The sequence below is a fragment of the Cucurbitaria berberidis genome (genome assembly GCF_010015615.1).
Source record: "Cucurbitaria berberidis CBS 394.84 unplaced genomic scaffold K460scaffold_6, whole genome shotgun sequence".
Taxonomy (NCBI): Eukaryota; Fungi; Ascomycota; class Dothideomycetes; order Pleosporales; family Cucurbitariaceae; genus Cucurbitaria; species Cucurbitaria berberidis.
Genome location: NW_024468940.1, coordinates 1,753,706 through 1,777,555, shown reverse-complemented (window position 1 = coordinate 1,777,555; position 23,850 = coordinate 1,753,706). Strand labels below are relative to the sequence as shown.

Genomic DNA, 23,850 nt, shown 5'->3' with positions numbered 1-23,850 from the left:
TATCGGAATTGCCGCAGTGACCTCCTTCACACCACTATTTATTACTCATGCTGGCCCCTATATGTGCACGTTAAGGCCCAGACGCGCGGATCTCATTCTTTATCATATCTACTGGCCGCGCAAAATACTGTTGTTTCGTCACCGCTTCACTGTCTTCGGTTGAATGCTGAGCTATGCTATATCACGACGAAGTAAGAGCGCAGTCATTACGCATGGACTACGCAGGCTCCGAGGAGCTAGGGTCGTGATGTAGTACGCGATAGTTTTTGCATGAGTAGGTTTTGCTTTTACCTAGAGAGCTTCTCAATCATTTCTTATATCGTCAATGATAGAACGTACGCAAAGTTTCACTGTCACTCAATAGAGACGGGCTTCCTCTGGCAATATTCTGAAGGTTAATGAGCATCTGTAAAAGACACGGCCCCTACGCGTAGTACCCAGAACTATCGTGAACAAGTGCTACAAAAGAGAATGGAGCGTTCTTTCGATTAGCTACGCTATGCTTCCGCGTTTTCTTTTTTTGAAGACCCCCCCTTTCATACATTATAAACACTTCACTTCAAAACACGCTCAACAGAAGTCAAAGAGAGCATTTGGTCCAGTGGTCAAGACACTCGCACAATGGACCGCCGAGCCCAGCACATGAAAGTGCTGTGATGGGGAGCCTGGCTATACCTCGACCCCAAGGTCACGAGAGTGACTTTTTCAGTCTGTAGCAGACTAGAGGCAGATGGCATGCGAGAGACGTGTGTTCGAACCACACAATGCTCATTGTTATCTATATTCTTTTTAAAAGATGTGAAAGGATTGAGCCCTACTGTTATAGCAGCTTTTGCAAAGGTGTGGACGTGAGAGAAATATTGGAGTGCTATGAAAGACACTGCAAAAATAACAGGCGAAACTGACTGGAAACGAGCAAGGTACAATGAATGAAAAGATAGCGAAGAAGTGCAGTTGGTGGTCTTCCTAATGAAGAATATATTTGCAGAGCTACCATTATATTTTTGGGTATCCATATCCACATACAGCAAGCGGTATTGCGTCTCTTTCGCCAAGCGCCTCTGTAGTCCTTATTCAGAATTCTCGTTACAAGAAATAGTCCACCGCTATGTCTTACAGCGCGACCTTGGTTGTTGAACACCCACTTGAATCCAACTGCCTTAACTTTCCCAGCCTACGCCCTCCTTCGCCAAGGGCCTCTCCTAGAGGAAGTAATCCGCGACTGGTTTCTTCGCAGGCATACCCCTTGAATCTTGAGGTGCAGCCTCAAACACCCGATACCGCCGCCCGGGACCGTCTCGGTTCTGCTGGAAGTTGTCGCCAAGCACTGAACTTAGTCGCCGTTCTCCATTCGGTCCGGCATTCGATCCTAGCACCCAGCCTCCGCCGCCGCCGCCCCTGTCCCCGTTGGCCCTACGTTGAAACCCTGCATTTGATCCGTCTTCACCAAGTTCGAGGATGGCTGCTACGTTGCCGCAGCGGTAGCAGTAGTTCGGCGCTGACCAGACTGTTACGATGGTTGAATCAAACATCTCTTTGAATCCTTCCATGACCAGTTGGTGGGCTCTGGCGATGAGACTGAGGTCGTTCTTGTGGTTGAATGTCTTGACAATATCGGCGCCAAATAAGAATCCAGCCCCGCGCGGTGATAATCCCCAACCGTCGATTTCGTCTGGGTCCGACCATAGGAGATCGCACATGGCGCCTTCGTGAGGCACTTCTTGTTTCCGGTCAAGTAATCTAATCTTATCTACCGAATCGACGAGGGGTGACAGGCCACCATGGACACACAGAATCGCTCCTGTATCGTTCCTACTTGATCCATTTGCAGACGAAGTAGCTCCTGTACCAGCAGGGCCGACTCGTCCTGGCGTGGGGGCCACCGGTGATGAAGAGCCCATGTTGGCGCTCGCTTGTGAAGCTACGCTTGATTGAGAGTCTGAATTGCGCGCGTATCGATACATAATCTCGCCGTTGGCATTCAAGGTCTCTATTTCGATGTCCTGGTCGATATCTGGCATATTGTCCATGTTGCTGCTCTCGGCTATAGGTCCGTCGGTGGGCTGTAGGGATGTCGCAGCGCCTTGGACGAGGGCACCGAGCGCTAGATAGTCGAAGACTTCGCAGCAGTATCTGTTGGTGTCAGCCACCTCTCTTATACAATCCTCTTCACGAAAAAGCCTACCTCCACACATTTGCGCTCCCGTATTTGCGCAAACATTCATCGTAGAAGCCATATACGGTCGTGATTTGCCGTGACTCGTGGTTGCCTCGAATGAGCGTTATGCGGTCGGGATATCGAACTTTGAGACAGAGGAGGAGGAGAAATGATTCGAGTGAGTAGAAACCGCGGTCGACAAAGTCTCCTGTGAAATAATTAGCTTTCACAGTGCAATACAAAAGCACGGATGTGATGCATACCCATGAACAGGTAATTCGTATCTGGGACATCTCCACCGACGCGGAACAACTCCATGAGGTCGTGGAATTGGCCGTGAATATCACCGCATATCTAGTAACACGATATGATCAGCCTTGCCCTTGTAGTACGTTGACGGGCTACGTACTGTCACAGGCGCATCCACGCCCACGACGTTGCCTTCCTCGATCAGCAGCTCGCGTGCCTTGTAGCATAGCTCTCGGACTTGGTTCTCGGGTATTGGACGACATGCGCGGAGCTGTTGAATGGCTCTGTGACAACGTCAGTACTAGGCTTTGCGCGCGTGCCAACAGGCTGGGTAGCGTACTTGTCGAGATCACTACCACCAGCACTCATGATGCTAGTGTTGCGCTGTGTGCCCGCGCTGGGCCTCTGGGTCTGAAAGGTAGCTGATTGTCGCGACTACGTGCGCAATTGCTTCCTTTCTTTGAGCTCTAACACGCAAAAAGCCGGGGCGTTGTGAAGAGTATCGTCGGTGGCGGGGTGCGTTGTGGCGCGTAAGGCAGGCCTAAGAATGCGGTCGTAAATGCGTGCAGAAATTTGTCCAAGGCAAGCTGGTGAAGAAGGACAGCGCGGCGCGAGGGTAGCAGTTTGATGTGGTCGTCGGAAGGATACGTCCAAATGCAATGTCCAGGACAAGGGCCAGAGGGCGATTCCGAGGAGCAGGGATCTTCGGCTGACTAGCGTGGTCAATGTTCACTCCACCAAAAGTCTAAAGTCTATCACCACCTCTCACGCCCGCGCCCCGCGCTCCCCCAACGCCGACACCCGCTCGAGGCATCTCAATTGGCTTGGTACGGCCCCGGCCAGCACTTTCCAACCTTCGAAAACCCTCTAACAACCCGCTAGACCCAGTGATGCCTCGGCAACACCCTCAATAGCTCTTCAGACCACTACAGACCGCTTCACCATGCCTCCACATCTGCACCCACGGTCGCGCATGACGACGTCGCTCTTCACAACCACGCTCATGGTATCTTTCCTTGTCGTGGCCGCACCACATCTCATGCCGTGTCCTGTCGACCCGCGCATGCTCGCCGACTCCGCAGATCCCACAGGAGAGAACCGGAGACGGCGGAGACGAAGAGTCCGAGAGGAGGAAACTAGCAACGATTTTATGAGTGAAGAGACAAGGAGGAGGCAGCGCATTGAGGAGCGACTAGCTCCCAGGCGAGAGTGTCCAGTGCCGAAGCCTGGTGGGCTGATCGGGCAGGTGCTGGGGATGCCCAAGCAGGAGCTTGAGGAAGAGGAAGAAAATCTGTCCATTATGCAAAGAGTCGAAAGAGCGGTGTGCAAACCGCGGTCGAAGGATGGCAATCAATAACGGAAGCCAGATATAAAGGCAGCTAGCAATGGCATGACATTCAAGAACCAAGAGGTCGCGCATCTTGTAACGGCAGACGATGGTCTGCGTCGGCAGGGACCCTGTCAGATGTAACATATGTAAATACTTCACAGCAGAAGGAATGGTTGAACTGAAACGTATACAAGAGTGTATCAGGGTTTTACCTACAGAAGGGTCTTAGAAACTGCCCCTCTGCCATTGCTGCTTTTCCACGTCTAATGCCCAATAGAAAGATGTCCCTTAAACCTCGTTCCAACTTTCCATAACTTATAAAAGCACCGATCTTGGCACTATGGATCCCTCGATCGACGAATCAGCAAGCGTATATTACAGATCCGCTGGCTAAATACATATTACTGTCCTTTACTATGCATGTATTACTAGCTAAAATCCGAAAAACGAGGTCATCCACGCAATGCACGGAATATCGCCGCTAGTTAATATCGACACAGAAAGTCGCGTATCGCGTGAATGCACTACGTCATCGTGAACCCTCGACCAACGACCACTATTCTTTGGCACAACACCCAAAACTCATAACCAATCCGAGCCGCAATTCATGGCCCCATCATGCCCTCCCAGCCCCTTCCCAAAGCTCAACGCATGAGCTACCGCATCGGCTGCGGTGAACAAGGCGTATTAACCTTCGAGCCCTACAAATCCGCCATCCTACCCCTCTGGCGCTTCAAAACACCTTCTATAGCCCGCACATCCTCAGCTCAAATCTACGCCAAATTCTTAGAATACGACACGCAAGATGACTTCATTGGCATGGATATGAGCCGCAAGTTCCTGCAGATGGGTATGACGCGCGCGAAAAGATATGCGAATCATGCTGGGGGGAGAAAGTATGATAAAGAGACGGGAGAGGAGTTGGCGAAGAGCACGGGGCATGTGGGTATGCAGGAGAAATTAGAAGCAAGTTTGGTTTTTAGGGAGGTGTGGGAGAAGGCGAAGACGCACGAGGGGTATGTGGAGAAGAAGGAGAGGTTTATGAAAGAGCAGAAAGAGTGGGATAAGGAGATGAAGAAGACCAAGCAGATACAGGAGAAGGAAGCGAAAGAATGAGCAGATTTTATGCTAGCATCGAATTGCGAGGCATAGAGAATACAGCTATCACCGAGATGTGTGTTAGTCTCCGGCTTGATCTGAAGGAGTCCAGAGCACGTTTGTGTGCCTGGACCTATTTTCTGCGGCGATATGCGACACTAAACCGGCACCATTTTACATGCTCATCGCCACTGGAGTTTACATAATCCTAGCGGAGACCCACATGTCAACTTACATCAAAAAGAACCAAAGAAACTGGACACTATACGACTCGAACGTATGTCTCTCGCAAGCCTACGTCTAGTCTGCTACAGACTGAAGGGACTAGTTTAGTCCTAGGGCAACGCAGAACCCTGTTACTGACACCGTTAAGTGCCAGCTCTGTGTTATAGCCCCAGCGCTTTGTGCGAGCCTCTTATCGCTAGACCAAGTGCCCTTGGGATTGTTTTGATGGTAAAGTGGGCATCTTAATACGCTATGATGGAGAGAAGGAAAATATGTGGGGTTGAGATTTGTTGGAATATGCTGTGCAATTGATTTTTTGAGGCCGGAAGTAAGTGGGCTTTTTATTACGGGATGCTTGCTATTTGCATATGGAAAGCGTAATGGAAACACGCGAGAGCTGAAGACGTTGTCCGCGCACCATTATTCCACAAGGAAATAAGATTCAGTCAAAAGTGTGCCATGGGTCGCTCACCGCATCTTTGGGATCCCAGAACTACTACTGCTCATGATTGTCAAAACACTTCCACAAATAAAAAACCCTTGAGATTCTAGTGCTTGTGTCTACCGCCCGATTAGACGTGTTCAGCCAACGGACATAGTCCCTTAGAGATCGAAGTACATAATATTTTCTCTACTAGGCAATGTGATTATATATCCTGTCTTGCCTATTTCATGACGCTGCACTTTAAGCTCTCGGCTAAGTGTAAACGCCTTTTCGTCAGGCCGTAGATTTGTCGAAATCTGAAATATCACGAGTGTTTGCTTAGGCGAAGCTGTCGGTGAGCTTGAGGGAGTTGCCAGGTGGGTTCCATCGAGTAAGGTTTGCAGGCACGCAAGTAGCCAGCCCGCTAGGATTTCAGAGCTCTATCCTCCTTCTACATCTTCTCGATGATTTGTTTGCAAGGCAGCAATGCCACGTGTAGGTCTCACACGTTTGAGCTGCGGCACCGCAAAATTCGGATTCTGAGACTCTTCTTCACTCCCTTCCTCAGCCATAGTCTTCTCAACATCCCACATAATCAAGCCACCTTTCTCCGTGATCCTCAGCGCTTGACCCCTATCCTCCATGCTCATATTACACAAGTCTTTATGAACGGCCCAATCCTTACGCTGACACGTACTGGAACAATACGTCGCTGTACCGCATCTTCCACAGCGCTGGAGCGACGAAGCGCTTCCTCTGCAGTTGGTGCATTCATTGAGATCAAGGCCCCTGTACAGCCAATGCGGATTCATTGGTATACCATCGCCCCAGACGTCATCCATGGGCGCGTACTCGATGAAGAACCTATGCCGAATCTTCTTGCCCGTTTCCCATCTCCTCTTTAGTACCATCTCCCTCACCCATTCTTTCCCCAAACGGTCAATCTCTTCTGGATCCGTGACATCGTCATCGCCTTGCATACTTTCCCTAGAATTTGGGACCCACGCTCCTCGGTCTGAACCGTCCATGGTAACGTTATACGTAAGCATGAGAGTCCATTTCTCGCCCTGGTCTTTGAGCGTGCCGAAGGTGATTTGGTTCCCCACGCGACCGATTTCCCATCTTGTCTCGTTCGGCTCGCCCTCTTGCACGCTTAGATTCCAGGTAAACGAAAACCAGGCATCGAGATCGAGAAAAGCAGCTAAGGCATCTGGACACCAGTTATAGAGAACGGTGGCTAGGCCAATTGTTACGGTTAGGTTGCTGCTGTCGCTTTGCTCGGTGAAGTTTCCTGCGTCGATGATGCTGAGTGGGGAGCCGTTCAGTTTGAGGCGAGCATTAGGGTGACCGGGTAACCGGAAGTCGTCTAGAGGGATGAGATTTGATTCCATTGTTTGGGGTTGTAGATGTTCGCTGTATTGGGTTGGGAAAGTTAGTGTACGAAATTATAAGAGTGGGGCTCTAGCGAAGATTCTGATTGGTGGTGTAGCATTGGGTTCTAGAATCACAAATTCCATACGAGGTACTATAAGAAGTATCTAGTAATAAGAATAGAGTAGTGCTATTTCAATGTATAACTAAACAGGCTTGTGCTCTGCGCTATGTAGCATACTGTATACAATTCCATGCACTAAAGAACCGCCTTATTTGTCTTCTAGAATTCATCATCAATGTAGTATAAGATTTCAAAAGCGCCTACACCCCAGGAGAGCTATTGCTAGCTCTGTGGAGGTACTTCCTGATTGTAATCTTCTATTCAACTAACTTTTGGTCTAAGGTTTTTTCATTCTCTTACAGCTGATGCGGCTGCGGGCCCCTCTGCACTGGCACACTCTCCAGCGGCCCAGCAAACTTCAGAAGGCCAACATCTGAGCTCGTCATCGTGCTCTTGTACTTAGCTCCGCCAGCCTCGAACAGGAAGCTCATCGGGAATCCCACCTCAAAAGGCACTGCTCCGTCAATCTCGTCAATCTCTTCATCACTCAATTGCAACCCGAGAGCCTCAATATTCCCCTTCAAATGGTCGATCTTCCTACCCCCAACAATGGGATACACGTACGGGTACTTGTGTCTTACGTATGCCAGTGCAATGCTCGTAATCGCTGTGCTCTTCTTGTTGGCGAGGGATTCGAGAGCCTTAGACACGGCGATGTGCTTTTCAGTTGTGGGGCCGAAATTGCGGCCTTGCTCGTTGTTCTTGCGCTTCTCTTCTGTGGTGAAGTTTCCGCCACCGAGGGCGCCCCATGGGCACAATGCCATGCCCTCATCGCGCGCCATAGGGATGATTTCGCGCTCGAAGTCGCGGTCTGCAGCAGACCAACGGCCTTGATAGACGGAGAAGCCGCGTAGGCCATGATTACGGGCATCTAAACCTCGAATATTAGTAACGATTATCTATAGATTCCTAGTTGCTACTAGTCGAGTGGTAGATTGGAGTACTCACATTCATTCGCCTTACTTACAACCCAAGCCGGTGTGTCGCTAACCCCCAAGTACAGAACCTTGCCAGCTTGTACTGCTGTATTTAAACTTTGCATTAGCTCCGGTATCGATACAGTAAAATCCCACCAATGAACATAGAGCAGGTCTATGTAGTCGGTTTGGAGCTTCTTGAGCGAGGCCTCGAGAGAGACACGGAGAGACTTTGTGCTGTTACCAGCATAATTGATGCGTTGGCGTGGCGAGTTATGCGGGTCAGGGAAGCATGTCGTGAATTTCGTAGCGAGGACAATCTCGTCGCGCACATTACGCTCTTTCAACCACTCGCCGATCCAGGTTTCGGATTCTTCGTTTTGGTAGTTATTCGCACTGTGTATGTTAGACCTATCTTCACTCATAACCTCTAACTAGTGCACCGTTGTGGGATTCTACGTGTAACTGGAGACCTCTTAAACTTACGTATCAATAAAGTTACCGCCTTGTTTGTGGAAGAAGTCCAGGATTTCAAAGACGGTCTTCTTGTCGCATTTCCCCATCATATCTTGCCACGCATCGCCGAAGTTCATGGCTCCGAGACATAGTGGGGAAACTCGGACGCCTGCGGTTGGGGAGAGGACACGCTGAAAGTCCAAGAGGGACGCGGCCTTAGGAGGATCACCGAATGGTGAAGGCATTTCGACTGTATAACTAGGTTAACCTTAGTGGTGAGCTGAGCAATGCACTGTAGTTGATGAGGGTTCGTTGGATCAGCATGAGGGAACGCATCGCTCTTATACAATGAAACTTTGCGCGCCTATGACGTCTGCGACCCAGGCGTGTCTAGGTCCATCTTGGTGCGTCCGCTGTGAGCAAGTTGCGGCACTTGCTATTGAATGTCAGATAACGTTAAAGCCCCTGGATGTAGCGGGGTCAAATGTGGAGTAAAGCCGGTATGTCCGTTTATGTCCGCTCCTGTGGAGTCCGGAAGGGGTAGCATGATGTATTCATGTACGATTTTCGTCCAGATCCATGAGAGATAAGAATCTGGGCTTGAAGGAAGTACAGCTGCCGAGGGACTAAGCAATAGTTGGCTGGAGCTATGGAGCTCCCGTTCGGATGTAAGCACTTTAATGTCAGTAGAATTCATCAGTCATGACTTGCTTCCGCGATTCGCAGCCTCACAGCCTAGTGTATTACCCCTCGAACTGCTCACTGATCATCTCTTTATTCATTGCCAGCTGTTGCATTTGTATACATAGGAGAAATCGACGTGAGCAATATGAAACACCATGTACGGAAACCTCGCACAAAGCCGTGATTCATCTCTGGTCCACCTAGTTGCAGATTAGTGGTTCAGACGATAACCACCGCTTGCAGAGGGTTCCTTGTCGACAGTGAGAGAGCGAGAACTTCGATGTCGAGCATGAACTATCGTAGTATATCAAGGCGCATGGTGTGGAGCATAATCACATCGGGCACGGGATGTCAAAGTTTGGAGGGTGACCTAAGTTGCGTTCAAAACTATTCGCTACAAGGTCCAACATGTTCGCGACTGTGATGTATAAGCTTTTGAGGGTATCCGTACCATGATGCAAAACTCCATGCAAGTGCAAGCCGATATTCACACCCAATGCCAAAATATAGGTCCCAACCCATGAATAAACTAGTTCCTCTTCTTTTTCTTCTTTCGATTCCGAGTCTTCTTTACTAGCTCTTCGCCTTCAGCAAGAGCAACCTCTGGTTTAACCGCTTCTAACCGGACATGTCCATACTTTTGCCGGATCTCCTTCTCGAAGTCGCCCTTATCAAGTCGATACAGCGCCATAGTAGCCCTTGCATCCTCGACTGAGCTATGTGCACCAACCTGAATCTCTACGCCTAGCAGTTTCTCGGCTAGTAGCTTCAAGCCGGGTGTTCTGCCTGGCGTCATGGCCAGCGCTCTGAATTTGGAGAACTTGGATGTGTCGCGGATGAAGTGTTTATCGTGCTTCAAGATCAGCACATCGAGATCGTTCTTCACGGCGTGGCCAACGAGTATGCGTCCGCCAAGGAGGATTTTGAGATCGTTTCGTACTTCGTCGAAGGGACGCGCGACATCTTTTCGCAGATGCTTAGGCTCGATGCCAGAGACTGCTGTGCGGTAGTCCGTCACCTCGATCTTCCGCGGGATCTGAACGTAGGAATCGTAGACTTGGTGCCCGTGAAAATTGACGAGGGATACTCTTGCTAGCGCAGAGTCGCGATTGGGCTCTGGGCCTACTCCCACCATCTCGCAATCCAGCGCAACATATTTGCCGGGCAGTGCCACCTCAGATACGCCTTCGTTCTCAATGTCGGGGAAGTCGGGATGGGCTGCGATAACAGAGACGGCTTGGTCGGCATCTTTCGAGGAGCCGAGGAGGGGATTCTGCTTGAGCGAGGGCATCGAGACGCCCCGAGAGAGGGATTTGGTGTCATGTTGCTTGATTGAGGCGCCGACAGAGGCGGGTTCCTCCATTTTTTGTCGCTTTCTAGACCCGGGCAACTTTCGTGGTGTGCTCGATCCTGCGCCATTCACTGACTTGGGGGAGATATGCGTCGCTTTCCCATTGATGTGCTGAGATCTCTTGCGCTTGAACGAATTCTGGTCCTCGTCTTCAACTTTCTTGACCTTCGGAGATGCAGCTGGGGTCGAGGGCTTCAATTTCGCCTGCAAGTTCTTCCAGTTGCTGGAAAGACTATCGAGATCAATTGGAGCCATATTGATGTCACCTACGAGGCATGGCGGTGTGTAAAGTGGTCTCTCAGTGATCGTTGGAGAGTGTTCCGTAGTTTGCAATGACAAAAGTTCGAGATGGCGCTTGGGCCATCGGCTCTTTACCAGGGAAAAGACCGACGGGCAGGCGGCGACATCGCGACAAAGAACCTCAGCTTCAGCAACTTCTTCACGACTACAACGACGACAACGCGATTCAAAACTTGCGATAACCGAAGAGAAGGCAGCGCGCGATCATGGCGCCCCGAGAAAACTCTCATGAGCCCTCTGGCACACCCGTTCCGGTGGAAACGGGCTTTTCCACGCTGGCGCAGCTAAGGTATGTGCGACACCACGCGCAAAGTCTGGAGATGTATACTGATGCGTTGCATTTAGAGTGGGAGTAAAAGCATGGGTTTTGAAGGTACGTTTGATGCAGCCCAAGTTCGCGACGCGCAATGCACCCCGGATGCTGCAGGAACATCAAGAGCCGCCATCTGCAACGCTCGCTTTCCAGCACCTTAGTTTCTGCACTGGTTCTGCGTGCGCTCGTCATTCTATCCTTATAGTTTACTGTTTCGATCGTGTCTTGCATTTCATTTCCACAGCAAAATACATTTGACGTCTCCAACTAACACCCTTTAGGATGGCGAGAAGCGTAAAGCTGAGATCCTGTCGATACAAACTCGGCAAGGAAGGCCAAAGTTCTATGTTCATTACGAAGAGTTCAACAAGCGCCTGGACGAATGGATCGAAGCCGAGCGCATCGATCTCTCGCGCGAGGTTGAGTGGCCTGCACCAGAGAAACCAGACAAGAAGAAGAGCGCTGCCGTTAAGACAGACAAGGCCCCTTCAAAGTCTGACCAGAAGAACCTGAAACGATCACGCAGCAAGTTGGATCGTGAGATCTCAGGGACACCCGAATCCACTTCTAGTAATCTACCAGGCAAACCACCAAGACCCTCTAAAGCGGGCGGCAAGGAGAACCAGGAACTCATTGTGACCAGCGAAGTTACTGATGGCACACCAAAACCCGAAGACGAGGAGATGGACCTCGTGGATGTACAGGACGCCGCAGCAGCAGCCAAAGCCATACCAGACCAAAACTACTCTCGAGAAGATGAGATCGAAAAGTTACGAACCTCTGGATCCATGACTCAGAATCAGACGGAGATCTCACGAGTACGAAATTTAGAAAAGATTCAAATGGGCAAATTCGAGGTCGAGCCCTGGTACTTCTCGCCCTACCCTATCGACTTTGTAGACTCAGACGTCGTCTACATTTGCGAGTTCTGCCTCTCATACTATGGCGAAGTAACTCAGTTCGAGCGCCACCGTACCAAGTGCACGCTCCTCCACCCACCAGGTAATGAGATCTACCGCGACGACTACGTCTCATTCTTCGAGATCGACGGACGGCGGCAGCGCACATGGTGTCGTAACCTCTGCCTGCTCTCAAAACTTTTCCTGGACCACAAGACCCTGTACTACGACGTCGATCCGTTCCTCTTCTATTGCATGTGCACGCGCGACGAACACGGCTGCCACTTCGTCGGCTACTTCTCCAAGGAGAAGGAATCGGCAGAAGCCTACAACGTAGCTTGTATTCTGACACTTCCCCAGTACCAGCGTAAAGGTTTCGGAAAACTCCTAATCGACTTCTCTTACCTCCTGTCCAAACGGGAAGGCAAACTCGGGTCCCCGGAGAAACCGCTCTCCGATTTGGGTCTCCTCGGCTACCGTGCCTACTGGCAAGAGATCCTCGTCGACCTACTCATCGAGCCGGGACGTGTGGAAGCGAACATCGAGGACCTTGGTGCTGCGACGGCAATGACGACGAACGACGTCCTGCATACACTACAGAATTTGAATATGCTACGGTATAGTAAGAATCAACATGTCATTGTTCTCACGGATGCGGTTATTGCACAGAGGGAACGACAGAAGGCGAAAGAGAAGATAAAGGGCAAGAGGAGTATTGATCCAGATAGACTTATCTGGAAACCTCCCGTCTTCTCGGCTGCTAGTCGCACGTGGAACTGGTAGTATGGTTTGCGGTTTGGAGGCGTACTCAAGTGAGATATTTTTGGTGTTCGTGGCAGTCTTTTAGTTTAGTATACCCCAATTTTACAGTTTTACGTTCTCACTTGGCCGCCTCGTTGCGCAAAAAGACATTCGACAACGCTTGAAACGCAAAATGGTTGGACACGCCGAGATTCGAACTCGGCTCTTTCGCAGCGACCCAGCGGATTTAAAGCCGACATGCGAGCGGCGTCATTACTGCACCGCAGTTGACGTACCGTGCAGTCTTTTTTGGCTCAATCATCACTGGGACTCGGTGCGAATGTCTTGCCACTGGACCACGTATCCTCGAGGTGTTTGGATAGAAGAGCGCGGACGCTGAGAAGTTATATACAAGCACGAAAGTGAGAGTTAGACCCATAGTAGATGGAAATCTTCATTATAAGTTCATCCCCTTCAATCCTATCCTTATCAAGCGAAGACCTTAAACTACTCCTTCGCAGCGCCGTCAACCCGCCACTCCAACGGCACATCCTCACCCTCACCATTCAATTTCCACACATCCCTCACTCATCTACCACATCACCCATCCTAACCTCCTTCTCCCTCTCTACTCTCGCATAGAAACCCCGCCATCTTTTCAGCACATTCCCGTACAACAAAACCCACTCACCGCCCCGGGGACAATAAACCCCCAGAACCCAAACCGGCAGCATCGTCAGAAAGGCATCCACTCCTCCCTCACAACTCCCATTTTTATTGAACGGATACCCAAACGTCTTCGTTGCAATATGGCTCGTCTGCAGAGATATTTGCATGCCCCCTTTGTCAAGCGCCTCAAGCCCTGCCACGAACCCCCTGTAGACGTGGACAGAACTGGATGTACATGCGGCGCTAAATTGTCTAAAAGGACTTTCTGTACGCCCTCGCGCCAGAAAAATTAGTCGTCGCTTACCCCTATTATGTTCCGTAGACTGGTCCACTGGTCGTTTTGGGCTTTTATTTGTAAGGCTAGGTGTTGGATAGATGTTCGAGGCTTTTCTTCTTGCTGCTCTCCTGTTTTCTAAGTATTCTGCAGTGGAAAATGAGAGAACGAGGAGTCTGTAGTGGGCACTTTTGAGACGGGAGATTGGTTTTCAGTGTGGTGTTCCAATAGTGCGAGATTTGGAGGCATTCGGCGAGAATGGAGGGGGTAGGAAAGAGGTTATGGATATGAGAAGCTCGGGGATGAGGAATATTGGGTGCTTGTTCTTTTTCTGGGAAAGGAAGTTGTGGGCTACGTTTCAATATCTCGTTCCGAACGGGGAGTTCGTGAGAGTGAGGGATGCTAGCTTTACCACTCCACTTCCATATTAATTCATATCGTTATTTAACTGCCATGTTTTCTCTAAATGAATGTTAGCCGTCTCACTTCAGCTATCAATGCAATCGAATCTGTATTCGGAGTGGGCGACTAATCGTGTGCCAACTCTTAGCTGACCGAGCACTTTCTTTCAACTCTAGGAAGATTAAGCATAAGTATCAGGCTAGTAGCAAATAGTGCATTATAAAGTAGAATATACACAGAAAGATTATAGTACCCAGGCCAACGTCATGCAGACCACTCCTGAAATCAAGCTATTATATCAAATTCGGGATGGAAACTCCTATGCCAGCGCCCCAAGCAGCCCTACCACACCTCCAAGCCCCATCAACACAGCTCGAACACCATTCAATTTCCCAAACCTATCTAACAATATCTTTGCTTCCTCGTCCTCTTCCTTCGTACTCTTCTTCTCCGTTTTCTCCTGCGGCACGCTCAGATCCGTCCACTGACTAACGTCGTCCTTGCTATCAGTCGATTCTTCCGCGCTTCTTGTCTTCGATCCAGCGGAACTCCTGTACTGCGCGGATGCAGCGCTCCTCGATCCGCCTTTTTCTTCATTCATCTTAATGAGAGAGAAGTTCGTTGGAACCATGAGGGATGTGAATGGGCCGATGGAAAGCGTTAGTGCTGCTGCCGCAAGATATAGTCCTGGCTGGCCTTTGTTGGCGTTTTGGAGAAGTGTCAATAGAGTGCGGGTTCCTGACGGTAGAGAAGAGTACGCAAGGTAGGCGAAGCCCGATGAGGAGAGGAGTGCGGCTGTAGGGAAGATATGCGAGCCACGGCTGAAGAGCCAGCGCGTCATAGGTAGAGAGCGGGATGCAGGTTGGGACTTGAGAAGCGGTATATCAAATAGGGTGAGTGTTGCTATGCCACCGGAGGCTAGGAGGGCAGTCGAGATGCTAAGGATTTGGATAGTTTGTGTGACCGACATGGTCAATTAGTTGTAGATGTTGAACTCCAATAATATCCTAGAAATCTATAATGGATGTACTTTTCAAGGGAAGGTTTTAAAATAGTAGCTCGATGAACAGGTTTTGTGTACTCTATACCTTCTATGAAGGTATGTGACACTGCCGATTCCTCATTTTATGCATGATGTCATGCTTAACCTTACATCTGGTGGCTTGATATCCTCGATCACCAACCATGATCAACGAAGATTTCGATCTCGCGCACGGTTTTCACGTCGCCGACGTTGTCGCAATGCCGGGGAAAACTATTCCGTTCTCTTATGGACCTTTGGCAAGGCGAGCCAACAAGCTAGCATTGCTCCGTATAGTCCGATGCAGACGGGATGTAGCACCCACGTACCGGCGGCTTGAGCGAGAATACCAGTTGTAAACGGAGCCACTGCACCACCCGAGCTGCCCGCTCCGCCGATGAAACCGATTGCAGTAGTCTGTATATGACGGGGCATAAGGCGCGAGAAGATCGTTTGCGCACATGGATAGACTGGCCCTAGTAAAAGACCTAGGAGAGAGACCGCAACGGCATTTCCGATGAGATTGGGGGTCAACCAGGCTAGGAGTTGGAGAACCACAGTCCCGAGAGTAAGGATGACGACATATCTTTTTTCGCCAATCTTTGGCGCTGCGTGAGTAAGAACAAAACGACCTAGAGTAATTCCACCCTGTTCAAACGTTAGCGACTCTCCCGTAGATACGCTCTAAGCTTGTAATTACCCAAAAACCTGCTGTTACATAACCTAAACGTTGAGGGATGAAGTCAGTATGTCTCCAGGCGGTTCAGGACATGGACGTTACGTACCGACTTTAGCAGGGTCACCGTTTCTGTATTTGATAAGGTACGAGATGAACCATCCCGAGATACTGACCTCGGCTCCTTGATATGCGAAGATGAAAAGGGCTCCAAAGATAGTAACTCTGTTCTGCAACGCGAGCTTGAGGTCGCTCAGCTTCGACACCGCCTCCTCGGCCGCTGTTTGCCTGCTAGCCGTGACTTCCAGAGCAGCCAAGAGAGTTGGTTCGGATTCTTCTTCATACGACCAGAAAGCAAAGGCAGCAAAGGCAATGCAGAAGAGCCGTAGCCCTACCGAAATGAAGTAGAACCGCGACCAAAGCACTCCTTGGGAGACAATGGCCGTTCCGATGATAGGCGCAACAATCCCACCTACGCCGTAAGATCCATGCGCCAATCCGAGGATTACGCTTGATGGGTGTGTATTTGCACAGTAGACATTGTTGAGCGCTAGGTTCATCGCTGCGCCGTAACCTAGCAGAAAAAAGCTGTCTATGTTAGACACCATCCGAGTTCCAAACTTGGGCACTTACGAGATAATCACGAGAGGATATGGAGGTGTGCAGACAAGAATAATATATGCAGAAAGCTGTATCAGCTCAGCAAGGATTAACGTCTTTGCTCTTCCGATCTTGCCCAGGATAGTGTTTGTGAAGAACGCAGCGACTATGAAACCGACTGCGTTGCCAACAAAGACAAGAGACATGAGAGAATACGAAATGTGATAGTAAGATTCCATGTATGGAATCAAAGCACCAACAACTATAAGATGTCAACACTGAAATCGTCGAGCATATGATCGGAGAGGTGGGCAAGTGAAGACGCCCGATACAAGTCAGAGCTCTTTGTATACCACATACCTGAGTCGTTGATACCGTTCGCAAAATAGATTAGACAGCAGCACAGGATTCTCCACTTGGTCATTGGCGGGCTATTCCAGGTTCGCATCAGCCCTATGGCTTCATCCCTACTAGGGGTTGGTGGGCGGCTCATTTCAAGCTCATTAGGCGTCTTTGGAGTTTGTGCGCCTGGCTGTCTATCTCGTTCTGGAGATCGTGGATTAGACACCTTAGGGTCATTCTGAGTCTTTGCAGGCCCCAGCTCTTCGAATTCTATATCCGGCAAAACACCAATGTCGCGAGTGCTCTGTGGCGCTTTGGTGTTGTTCTTTTGGTACGTTGGTTCTGGGCTGGTGACTTTCGACGAGGAAGGCTGGATGTCGAACATTTTGTGAAATGCCGAGGACGCCATCTTGAGATGTTTTGGAAGAGGGTTCAAGCTGACCACCGCTCTGGTGAGCGAGGAGAAACGAGCAATGGGAGCCAACTAGGTACGTATCAGAAGAAGTAGGAGCCTGAAAAGCTGGAGAAACTAAACGATGATTGAGCTATACATTGATGTGGGGAACGGAAAGCTTTAAGGAAGTCGACGAGAAGCACGACTAGTAAACTCGACAGCCACGGGTGTCATTGCTGAATAATTGTAGATGCGTGAACACACAAATCGATACTATTGACTCAAGATCTGCAGGTGAGCAGGGAAAGGATCCGAGTCTACACCTATCAGCGGCTGCGCCGAAGCATTTCGACATAGACTTGCAGCTGCATGCGGAGATAGTGGAATCGTGAGAAAGGATGCATGGAATAGTGGAATTCAACCAACGGTAACGGATGCGTTGCCTGAACGGGGCCCAAGTTGCGAGGGTGGGCGGGAGGAATTTCCTTCCGTGGCTCGGCAACTCTTTCCCAATTGAATCTTCGTCGACCCCTCCAAAACACCAGCGGAATATCAACAAATTGCGTACATCTCCTCCACATCCAACACCCAAAGATGGCACGACCGAAGCGCATCGTCCTCGCAACCATAGAAGACACCATCACACCGCCCGATACGCTCCCTCCTGCGCATCGCATCGCGCGTATCACAAAAGCGGAAGGCAAGAATCTCTACAACGCTGAGCTACCCGACGGCAAGGCAGTCCTCGCAGAACTAGAAGCGAAATTCCGATCGACGGTATGGATAAAGCGGGGTAGTTATGTAGTTGTAGACACGTCGGGGCTGGCGGATAGGGAGAACAAGCTCGATGGAGAGATCGTGAATGTGGTTCGCGATGAGAAGGCGTGGAGAAAGATGAGCTACTGGTATGTGTAATTCTATATGATCTCCAAGCTTATAGGGTATCGTGCGGTCTATTGTACAGTGTGCTGAGTTGTTACAGGCCCAAAGAGTTTGCAAAGAAGTCCACGTACGTCGAGGATAGCGACGAAGAGGAATCTACCGTCGGAAAGATGCCGCCTGTCGATTCGGACGAAGAGTGAGCACCGAATATGCTCGCCCAGATCACTCCTTGTGTTCATGGTCCTCTTCGATAATACCCTTCATCGCGCCCTCGTACTCATTCCTCGTTCCCCACCACGAGCCCGCGGCCGTTGCTGCCAACACCGCTACAACTGTCGCCGAGCTGACAGCTGTACTTGGATACACATTCCATGCCCACTCTTGCGCGCCCCACAACGCATATTGAACGACGGGATGGAAGCCTGCTTTCCACAGTAGGAACGGCGTTGTCCAGGCAAGATACGCAAAGAACTGATAGTGTAGCGACCTAGCGCACAACATACCAATAGTCGTCGCGCTTAGGATAGTCGTCATGATGAAATCTGGGGTAATCCTACGCGCTATATCGTCTTGATCCCTAGGCTCCGCTGCCGGAATTGCTAGTTTGAGGAATCCGCGGAAATCGCGTTTGGATGGTTTGATCCAGCGCGTTTTGGCATACCAGAGGAGCAGACCGACATGAATGGCGAGAAGGCCGAGGGCGAAGGGCTTGGAGAGGAAGGTGGATTCCGGGATGAAGCGCCAGTTTACAGTCCATTTGTAGAGGAAGACTCTACTAAGCTCGAAAGCGCGAGAAAAGTAAGATGGCGCTCGTTTGCGGAATGGATACCCATATAGAACCTATAGTCAATCAGAACAAACATACCCAAGATATGCTGTGTGGGGGACATACCGAGACTTGTGCAATGATCATAGCCTGCGTGAGCGCCTCTCTCCCGCCCACCTTCTGCACCATCAAGATGCCGATCGCAGGCAACGGCAAAAGCAGACTCATCTTCACATTCAGACCCGTAGCGTAAAACACGCTTCCAATATGCCATTGGTTCCTCTGGTAACAATAGATCGCCGCCCACAGTCCCAGGACAGCAAAGCAATCATTGAAGCAGCGCAGCACGAAGATGCTATGCAAGCGCTTCGACATGACAAGCATTGGAAGCACATATGGCGGGACCTACACTCCATTAGCCCTCTCTATCTCCCATGAAAGATGAGATGAACGCGTGGATCAGAACATACCTTGGCCTTTCGATAACATTGAATCACAAGCCCCAGCGTAACAAGATACACCAGAGCAAAAATATACTGCGCAAGCTGGATATTCCGCCCTTCATCGGTAATCCGGTACAAATGCTTGTAGATCCACACATGCGCGCCAGGATACACAAGCGGACCCGTTGAGCCTGAAATCTTCTCGTAGTCTCTTTCACCCTTGAGGTAGATGGCTATATGCTGCATGTATGTCGTCCAGTCGATTTCCGTGTCTGTCCGCACGCATTGTTAGCAGGGTGTTAATTAGACGTGTGCGAGAGCGCGTACAGGGTATCTTGTCTATTATCACGCCACAGAGCGCTGCGTCGGCGACGAGAAGCAGCGGCGTTAACCATTTTGTGTGTTCGGGATTGTATGCGATATCCAGCGCTTGCCGTATGAGTGACATGGCGGCGTACGTTGCTGTTTGATGGGTTTGGTGATGGGGGATTAGCGTTGGTGATATAGGACACGTCGCGATCACGTGGTCACGGGGCTGCTGAGGTTTCAAGACAGACTTTCACATCAGGAACGGTTTCAGGCATTATTGGTTCGTACGATGTTTTGGGTAGTGGCTCGAGTCTATATTGGGTGATTGGGCCCTGCAGGCTCCTCGGTTACGCTTTCCCTGTAAGAATCTGGTTGTTTGAATATATTCGTAGCGAAGATGATCTCTAGATTTTTGCACTATAGCTGTACTTGAGGTAGCTTCTCCTGAACTACGCGCTCGCATGATAACATCACGTACACATATGCATCATAAGAACAAAACGGATCGCGAGCCCCATATCATATAAGTGGAAATTCTGTTTGTAATCCCTACAATGGACCCCTTTCTAGGTCTGGATCTGGATTGCGAAAATGAATGACTAGACCGCTCTGCGCCATTTCCGCAATATCAACAGGTAGGCTCCCAGGGTCAGAGTTTGCACGCTGATAGCCTTGCCTACTGTGCACCGTTGCATCAGCACCAAGCCCCCCACCATACGCTGGTCTTGCGTCGGCCGGGGTCGCAGGAGACCACGTCTCTCCGAAGCTGACACGACCTTCGCCGCTACGACGACCCTCGGAATCTACGCGCTGGTGGTGTGCCTCTGATGGGCGTTGTATGAGCGGCGACGAGGAATCGTCGCTTGTACGGCTTGGTGGAAGTAGCGATGCATCGCTTTCATTACGAGGCCGGCGCGTGGGAATCGCTGGCGGGAACAGAGAATGTGCCATTGCGGGCGTATCGTGAATATGTGTATCCATATGCGGTGCGGTGGTAGAATAGTCTGTGAGCTCAATATATGGAGATGGGTTGATTTGGGCGGGTACCATCGCCTTTGCCTGCGGAACAACAGGATCCCATTTATGACCTTTGGTCCAGAGCAGCGTTTTTTGGGGCTTCTTGACAAGCCCAACGAGAACGGCGAGCTTCTCCATCGGGTCCAATGTCCACCGCGAGAGCTGTCGAGAAAGCCAGCGCACGGGAAAGCTCCAGTGTCTGTACATTCGTGTTTTGCGTAAACCGTCCATGGCCTCCTTGTAGTCTTCAGTCGATAGGAAGGACTGCTGACACCATTCGACTGTAATGTAGAATATGGAAAGCCACATAACCGTCGATGTCAATACAGTCCCTGATGTCCAGTACCAAAGCACCCATCTGCTATTCGAGGTGTCCTGCACGCTGAAGTCTAGGTAGCCACCAGCGCCACCCCAGTTCGATGTGATACAATCGCATGTCTTGTACCAGCCGAAGGTCTGGGCAAGGACAATGTAAACCTGATATAGTTAGTCGTCTGGTGGGAGATGGGTTTCAACTTGAAGCTTACCAACCAAATAGCGTTAAATATCTCAACAGGTCTGAAGAAGAAAACTTCCCATTTTCTCTGTAGACTCATTGCCCCCACGTTTCTGAACACACCGCGAAGGGCGCTCGCGACTCTTTCTCTCACAGCCGCCTTATCATTCCACGGATATAAAAGTGCAAGGCCAACAATGCAGCGAACAAATAACCCCTGCGTCTTATCCAAAAAGCTGGACACTCTTCTTTTCAAGTGATTCCACTTATCATGTGCATCACCTTCCCATCGGTTGAATGTAGTATGGTTGTGAAGTAGTGTGGTTGTCCTAACCAGCCAGGGTGGTTCCACTTCGTAAGGCGAGAGGATGAGCCAGACGGTCATCTCAAAGAACAGCAGTCCAAACGCAACGGTGAAGAAGATCGTGTAACCCCCACTACGACACCCCAGCCCAACAGTGGGCGTGAAGAAACTCAAGATGAAAGCGCCGCCGCAGCTGGCAGCAACAATGATGATTGCGCTTGCGACCTGCCAGAATTCGCGAATGTCAAACCAAACGAGCCCTTCATCATTGACTGGCCCTATGACAAGGTTGACGCGCGCTTCTTTCTCGTTGGCAAGCCAGTTGCGACCTTTGTCGGCAATGTAGCAGTTTTCGATATCGCACAGGATAGGATGAGCAGCACCGTAATGCCATCTGACTCGTGCTTGACCTGCAAAGTCACCGAAGAAGTCGTACATATCCTCGCCTTTGTTTGCAACGTTATCGACCCAAACGTTCAGCTGGTCGAATTCGGGCTGATCCTGGAATGTATCGACGAATTCATTGCGATGTCGCTCATCGCGTAGAGCGTGACGCACATGATCGACCAGCGCATTCAGCTTCTTCCGAATCGCTTCCGCCGCGATAGGGTTACGGTCAACGACGGATCCCATGATCAAGATTGGAAACCAGGCGAGCAAGCAGCCTAGTGCTAGGTCGTGGGCTGTCGTGTTCTGACCGAGGTCACCGAAAGCCGCTTGTATTGAGAGGGCGAAGGCAAACAAGAACCACATAATTGATACGAAGACTGTAGGTCGGTTAGAAATCGTGTAGATCTGCCATAGTTTAGACCTGCATACCTGGCACTGCGCCCCGTCTCCTCATCTCACGCACTTCTCGAGCCAAAATGCGCCGCATCTGACGCAGTGTCTTATCCGTATCTGTCAACTTCAAATCTTTGCTAAACAGCACAATGCGGAGTAACCCTTCCGCTTCTTTCTCCCTCAAGGCGGGTGTCTGCTTTAGCGTGTACTGATTCATCGCCAACAAGAGATACATCGAATCTCTCATACTGCCGAAATCAGTCCTGCGATCTGGCGTTTCATCGTACTTGACAGCCATATCGACCATCAAGGCGGCCTTTGCGGATACTTTGATGTTCCATAGTACGTAGGACAGCGAGGCGATGGGCGAACCCACCCAACGCGAGATGGCAAGAAACGTACGTTTCGTCGCGTTGCTTTCAAACGGAGCTTGGAGAAGAGTGCCAACAACCGGTAAAATCCATGTAGTAATGGTGCTGGAAACCTCACTCCAAGGGTAGGTATCGATTCCATTTCCGCAGACCTTCAGGCATCCTTCTCTTGAGATCTGCGACGAGCTGTTGTATGCAATGCCGACTAGCGGGCCATGCCAGCCATATCGCAAACGCAGCGCTTCGCCTTCAGTCGTGTTTGCGGAAAACCTTTGGCCGCATTCTTTCAAGTCAATTTTCATCGCCACTGAAGAGACGTAAAAAAGACAAGGCTGAGATAACGTAGGGACTTTGAAATTTAGCGTACATGGAGCGGGAGCCTCGGCTTTATCGTGTCCTGCAGCCCATACCAAGATTGGGGGCGCCACCCCGTATCTTTCGCGGCGGTTGCCTGGTTAATGTTACACCCAATCGTTGATCCGTATCGTGGGATATTGCGGGACGGCCTCCCCAAAAGCAGTACTTGAGCCTCATTGTCCGGTGAGAATCAGATTGCTCATGTCGCACTTGTATTGCCTTTTGTACCACATGCCTCCTCTAGTAGCTTTCCGGCAAAGCATCGTGGTTTTTACCTGAGCGCGAATAAGCAAATCGCGTCATTGCTGACAAGACACTTGCGGTCGCCAACGGCGCATCAGAGTAATGCGTGTGTTCGTGGTGGACTAGGGCGGAGTCGAGGTGTGGGAGCTATTCATGTAAGCGCCAAGGGCGTAGGCTCAAAGACCCTTGAGATCTCTTATCACTTCTCACTCTAGATTTATAACCGAATGCCATGATGCTCACGAAGCTCGTAGGCTTACAGTGATCTAGTGATACCTCAATCATCTATCTACATAGCGTGCATTCCGTTAGTCCATTCGTGGTTCTAATTCCAGCGTTAACCTCGGCTTCGCCAAGGTCACACACAGCCCGATGTATCATCACAGCCACAGAAGATCAAAATGAGGCACAGAAAGAGCACGTGAAAGACAGTTCTTCGATATCGTACTAATGCCCATTCGATCTCTCTGGCACAAAGCTTCCTACAATAAAACGCATAACTCTTAAGTTGGATGAGTGAACATGATAGGTACATAGATATACAATGAGGTAAAGCCCGCAAGCCTCCTCTTCTACAATTATAGCAGAGACGTCGTGCCGAAGCTACCTTTTAGCCATCAAACACCCTGCAATGCAAATGATCCGCAAAAAACAACTGACCAAATAGCGCACAGATACCGCAAACACCTAGCTCCACGCTTAGACCATGATACTTTTCAATCCCAGAGTCTCTTTATCTTCCGGCCCCTTTTCTCACCCTCTTTCCGTATTCTCCCTTCCACCGTCGAACTGCCCAGGTTTTCCAACCTCCAAAATGCCAATGGACTAAGTTCGACGTCCCAACCTCTCCGCAAATGGCCT

General features: G+C 50.2%; 13 protein-coding genes across 13 annotated transcripts; 4 read left to right on the top strand and 9 right to left on the bottom strand.

Moving 5' to 3' along the window:
- Window positions 1-312: 312 nt before the first annotated feature.
- K460DRAFT_201540 (uncharacterized protein) lies at window positions 313-1,109 on the bottom strand. The gene has a single exon (XM_040927188.1). It carries the CDS (start codon window positions 1,014-1,016, stop codon window positions 606-608), a length of 411 nt encoding a protein of 136 aa, XP_040783833.1. The 5' UTR covers window positions 1,017-1,109; the 3' UTR covers window positions 313-605.
- K460DRAFT_348142 (Metallo-dependent phosphatase) lies at window positions 957-3,066 on the bottom strand. The gene is made up of 5 exons (XM_040931371.1): window positions 2,748-3,066; window positions 2,568-2,691; window positions 2,422-2,512; window positions 2,186-2,366; window positions 957-2,133 (listed from the first exon to the last, which is right to left on the bottom strand). Exons 1-5 carry the CDS (start codon window positions 2,774-2,776, stop codon window positions 1,203-1,205), a joined length of 1,356 nt encoding a protein of 451 aa, XP_040783832.1. The 5' UTR covers window positions 2,777-3,066; the 3' UTR covers window positions 957-1,202.
- A 232-nt stretch (window positions 3,067-3,298) lies between these two features.
- Window positions 3,299-3,968, top strand: K460DRAFT_371271 (uncharacterized protein). The gene has a single exon (XM_040934319.1). It carries the CDS (start codon window positions 3,351-3,353, stop codon window positions 3,762-3,764), a length of 414 nt encoding a protein of 137 aa, XP_040783831.1. The 5' UTR covers window positions 3,299-3,350; the 3' UTR covers window positions 3,765-3,968.
- Window positions 3,969-4,355: 387 nt separating this feature from the next.
- Window positions 4,356-4,853, top strand: K460DRAFT_294623 (uncharacterized protein; the record flags this gene model as incomplete). Its single annotated transcript, XM_040929504.1, has 1 exon — window positions 4,356-4,853. One exon carries the CDS (start codon window positions 4,356-4,358, stop codon window positions 4,851-4,853), a length of 498 nt encoding a protein of 165 aa, XP_040783830.1.
- A 925-nt stretch (window positions 4,854-5,778) lies between these two features.
- K460DRAFT_389711 (uncharacterized protein) lies at window positions 5,779-6,876 on the bottom strand (the record flags this gene model as incomplete). The annotated part of the gene is made up of 2 exons (XM_040935747.1): window positions 5,779-5,801; window positions 5,993-6,876. Coding segments are annotated over 2 exons (907 nt in total), but the record flags the coding sequence as incomplete, so codon positions are not given.
- Window positions 6,877-7,041: 165 nt separating this feature from the next.
- Window positions 7,042-8,789, bottom strand: K460DRAFT_322333 (aryl-alcohol dehydrogenase-like protein). Its single transcript, XM_040930512.1, has 3 exons — window positions 8,383-8,789; window positions 7,928-8,292; window positions 7,042-7,850 (listed from the first exon to the last, which is right to left on the bottom strand). Exons 1-3 carry the CDS (start codon window positions 8,595-8,597, stop codon window positions 7,276-7,278), a joined length of 1,155 nt encoding a protein of 384 aa, XP_040783828.1. The 5' UTR covers window positions 8,598-8,789; the 3' UTR covers window positions 7,042-7,275.
- A 592-nt stretch (window positions 8,790-9,381) lies between these two features.
- K460DRAFT_371267 (RNA exonuclease 4) lies at window positions 9,382-10,711 on the bottom strand. The gene has a single exon (XM_040934318.1). The coding sequence runs from the start codon at window positions 10,640-10,642 to the stop codon at window positions 9,566-9,568; it is 1,077 nt and encodes a 358-aa protein (XP_040783827.1). The 5' UTR covers window positions 10,643-10,711; the 3' UTR covers window positions 9,382-9,565.
- Window positions 10,712-10,807: 96 nt separating this feature from the next.
- Window positions 10,808-13,076, top strand: K460DRAFT_348123 (uncharacterized protein). The gene is made up of 3 exons (XM_040931370.1): window positions 10,808-10,976; window positions 11,033-11,060; window positions 11,282-13,076. Exons 1-3 carry the CDS (start codon window positions 10,894-10,896, stop codon window positions 12,680-12,682), a joined length of 1,512 nt encoding a protein of 503 aa, XP_040783826.1. The 5' UTR covers window positions 10,808-10,893; the 3' UTR covers window positions 12,683-13,076.
- Window positions 13,077-14,304: 1,228 nt separating this feature from the next.
- Window positions 14,305-14,955, bottom strand: K460DRAFT_295009 (uncharacterized protein; the record flags this gene model as incomplete). The annotated part of the gene is made up of 1 exon (XM_040929529.1): window positions 14,305-14,955. The coding sequence occupies one exon, from the start codon at window positions 14,953-14,955 to the stop codon at window positions 14,305-14,307; it is 651 nt and encodes a 216-aa protein (XP_040783825.1).
- Window positions 14,956-15,240: 285 nt separating this feature from the next.
- Window positions 15,241-17,033, bottom strand: K460DRAFT_295928 (MFS general substrate transporter; the record flags this gene model as incomplete). Its single annotated transcript, XM_040929596.1, has 5 exons — window positions 15,241-15,654; window positions 15,707-15,729; window positions 15,792-16,270; window positions 16,316-16,544; window positions 16,643-17,033. 5 exons carry the CDS (start codon window positions 17,031-17,033, stop codon window positions 15,241-15,243), a joined length of 1,536 nt encoding a protein of 511 aa, XP_040783824.1.
- Window positions 17,034-17,612: 579 nt separating this feature from the next.
- K460DRAFT_295594 (nucleic acid-binding protein) lies at window positions 17,613-18,100 on the top strand (the record flags this gene model as incomplete). Its single annotated transcript, XM_040929577.1, has 2 exons — window positions 17,613-17,923; window positions 18,001-18,100. 2 exons carry the CDS (start codon window positions 17,613-17,615, stop codon window positions 18,098-18,100), a joined length of 411 nt encoding a protein of 136 aa, XP_040783823.1.
- Window positions 18,101-18,122: 22 nt separating this feature from the next.
- Window positions 18,123-19,557, bottom strand: K460DRAFT_380957 (glycosyltransferase family 58 protein; the record flags this gene model as incomplete). Its single annotated transcript, XM_040935310.1, has 4 exons — window positions 18,123-18,740; window positions 18,793-19,071; window positions 19,137-19,381; window positions 19,437-19,557. The coding sequence occupies 4 exons, from the start codon at window positions 19,555-19,557 to the stop codon at window positions 18,123-18,125; spliced, it is 1,263 nt and encodes a 420-aa protein (XP_040783822.1).
- Window positions 19,558-19,782: 225 nt separating this feature from the next.
- K460DRAFT_322312 (uncharacterized protein) lies at window positions 19,783-22,911 on the bottom strand. Its single transcript, XM_040930511.1, has 3 exons — window positions 22,055-22,911; window positions 20,963-22,002; window positions 19,783-20,912 (listed from the first exon to the last, which is right to left on the bottom strand). The coding sequence occupies exons 1-3, from the start codon at window positions 22,689-22,691 to the stop codon at window positions 19,968-19,970; spliced, it is 2,622 nt and encodes an 873-aa protein (XP_040783821.1). The 5' UTR covers window positions 22,692-22,911; the 3' UTR covers window positions 19,783-19,967.
- Window positions 22,912-23,850: the final 939 nt, after the last annotated feature.

What these genes read in the sequence shown, in the direction of transcription:
- K460DRAFT_201540 (XM_040927188.1), bottom strand. Translation starts at nt 1,016, where the DNA reads ATGGATACCCAAAAATATAATGGTAGCTCTGCAAATATATTCTTCATT.
- K460DRAFT_348142 (XM_040931371.1), bottom strand. Translation starts at nt 2,776, where the DNA reads ATGAGTGCTGGTGGTAGTGATCTCGACAA. An exon ending in GGTGGTAGTGATCTCGACAA is followed by an intron (nt 2,692 to 2,747) that starts GTACGCTACCCA and finishes ACGTTGTCACAG; the next exon opens with AGCCATTCAACAGCTCCGCG. An exon ending in GGGAGCGCAAATGTGTGGAG is followed by an intron (nt 2,134 to 2,185) that starts GTAGGCTTTTTC and finishes TGACACCAACAG; the next exon opens with ATACTGCTGCGAAGTCTTCG.
- K460DRAFT_371271 (XM_040934319.1), top strand. Translation starts at nt 3,351, where the DNA reads ATGCCTCCACATCTGCACCCACGGTCGCGCATGACGACGTCGCTCTTC.
- K460DRAFT_322333 (XM_040930512.1), bottom strand. Translation starts at nt 8,597, where the DNA reads ATGCCTTCACCATTCGGTGATCCTCCTAAGGCCGCGTCCCTCTTGGAC. An exon ending in GGCGGTAACTTTATTGATAC is followed by an intron (nt 8,293 to 8,382) that starts GTAAGTTTAAGA and finishes TAACATACACAG; the next exon opens with TGCGAATAACTACCAAAACG. An exon ending in TGTAAGTAAGGCGAATGAAT is followed by an intron (nt 7,851 to 7,927) that starts GTGAGTACTCCA and finishes TTCGAGGTTTAG; the next exon opens with ATGCCCGTAATCATGGCCTA.
- K460DRAFT_371267 (XM_040934318.1), bottom strand. Translation starts at nt 10,642, where the DNA reads ATGGCTCCAATTGATCTCGATAGTCTTTCCAGCAACTGGAAGAACTTG.
- K460DRAFT_348123 (XM_040931370.1), top strand. Translation starts at nt 10,894, where the DNA reads ATGGCGCCCCGAGAAAACTCTCATGAGCCCTCTGGCACACCCGTTCCG. An exon ending in TCCACGCTGGCGCAGCTAAG is followed by an intron (nt 10,977 to 11,032) that starts GTATGTGCGACA and finishes CGTTGCATTTAG; the next exon opens with AGTGGGAGTAAAAGCATGGG. An exon ending in TAAAAGCATGGGTTTTGAAG is followed by an intron (nt 11,061 to 11,281) that starts GTACGTTTGATG and finishes AACACCCTTTAG; the next exon opens with GATGGCGAGAAGCGTAAAGC.
- K460DRAFT_322312 (XM_040930511.1), bottom strand. Translation starts at nt 22,691, where the DNA reads ATGAAAATTGACTTGAAAGAATGCGGCCAAAGGTTTTCCGCAAACACG. An exon ending in GAGACGGGGCGCAGTGCCAG is followed by an intron (nt 22,003 to 22,054) that starts GTATGCAGGTCT and finishes ACCGACCTACAG; the next exon opens with TCTTCGTATCAATTATGTGG. An exon ending in TATTTAACGCTATTTGGTTG is followed by an intron (nt 20,913 to 20,962) that starts GTAAGCTTCAAG and finishes TAACTATATCAG; the next exon opens with GTTTACATTGTCCTTGCCCA.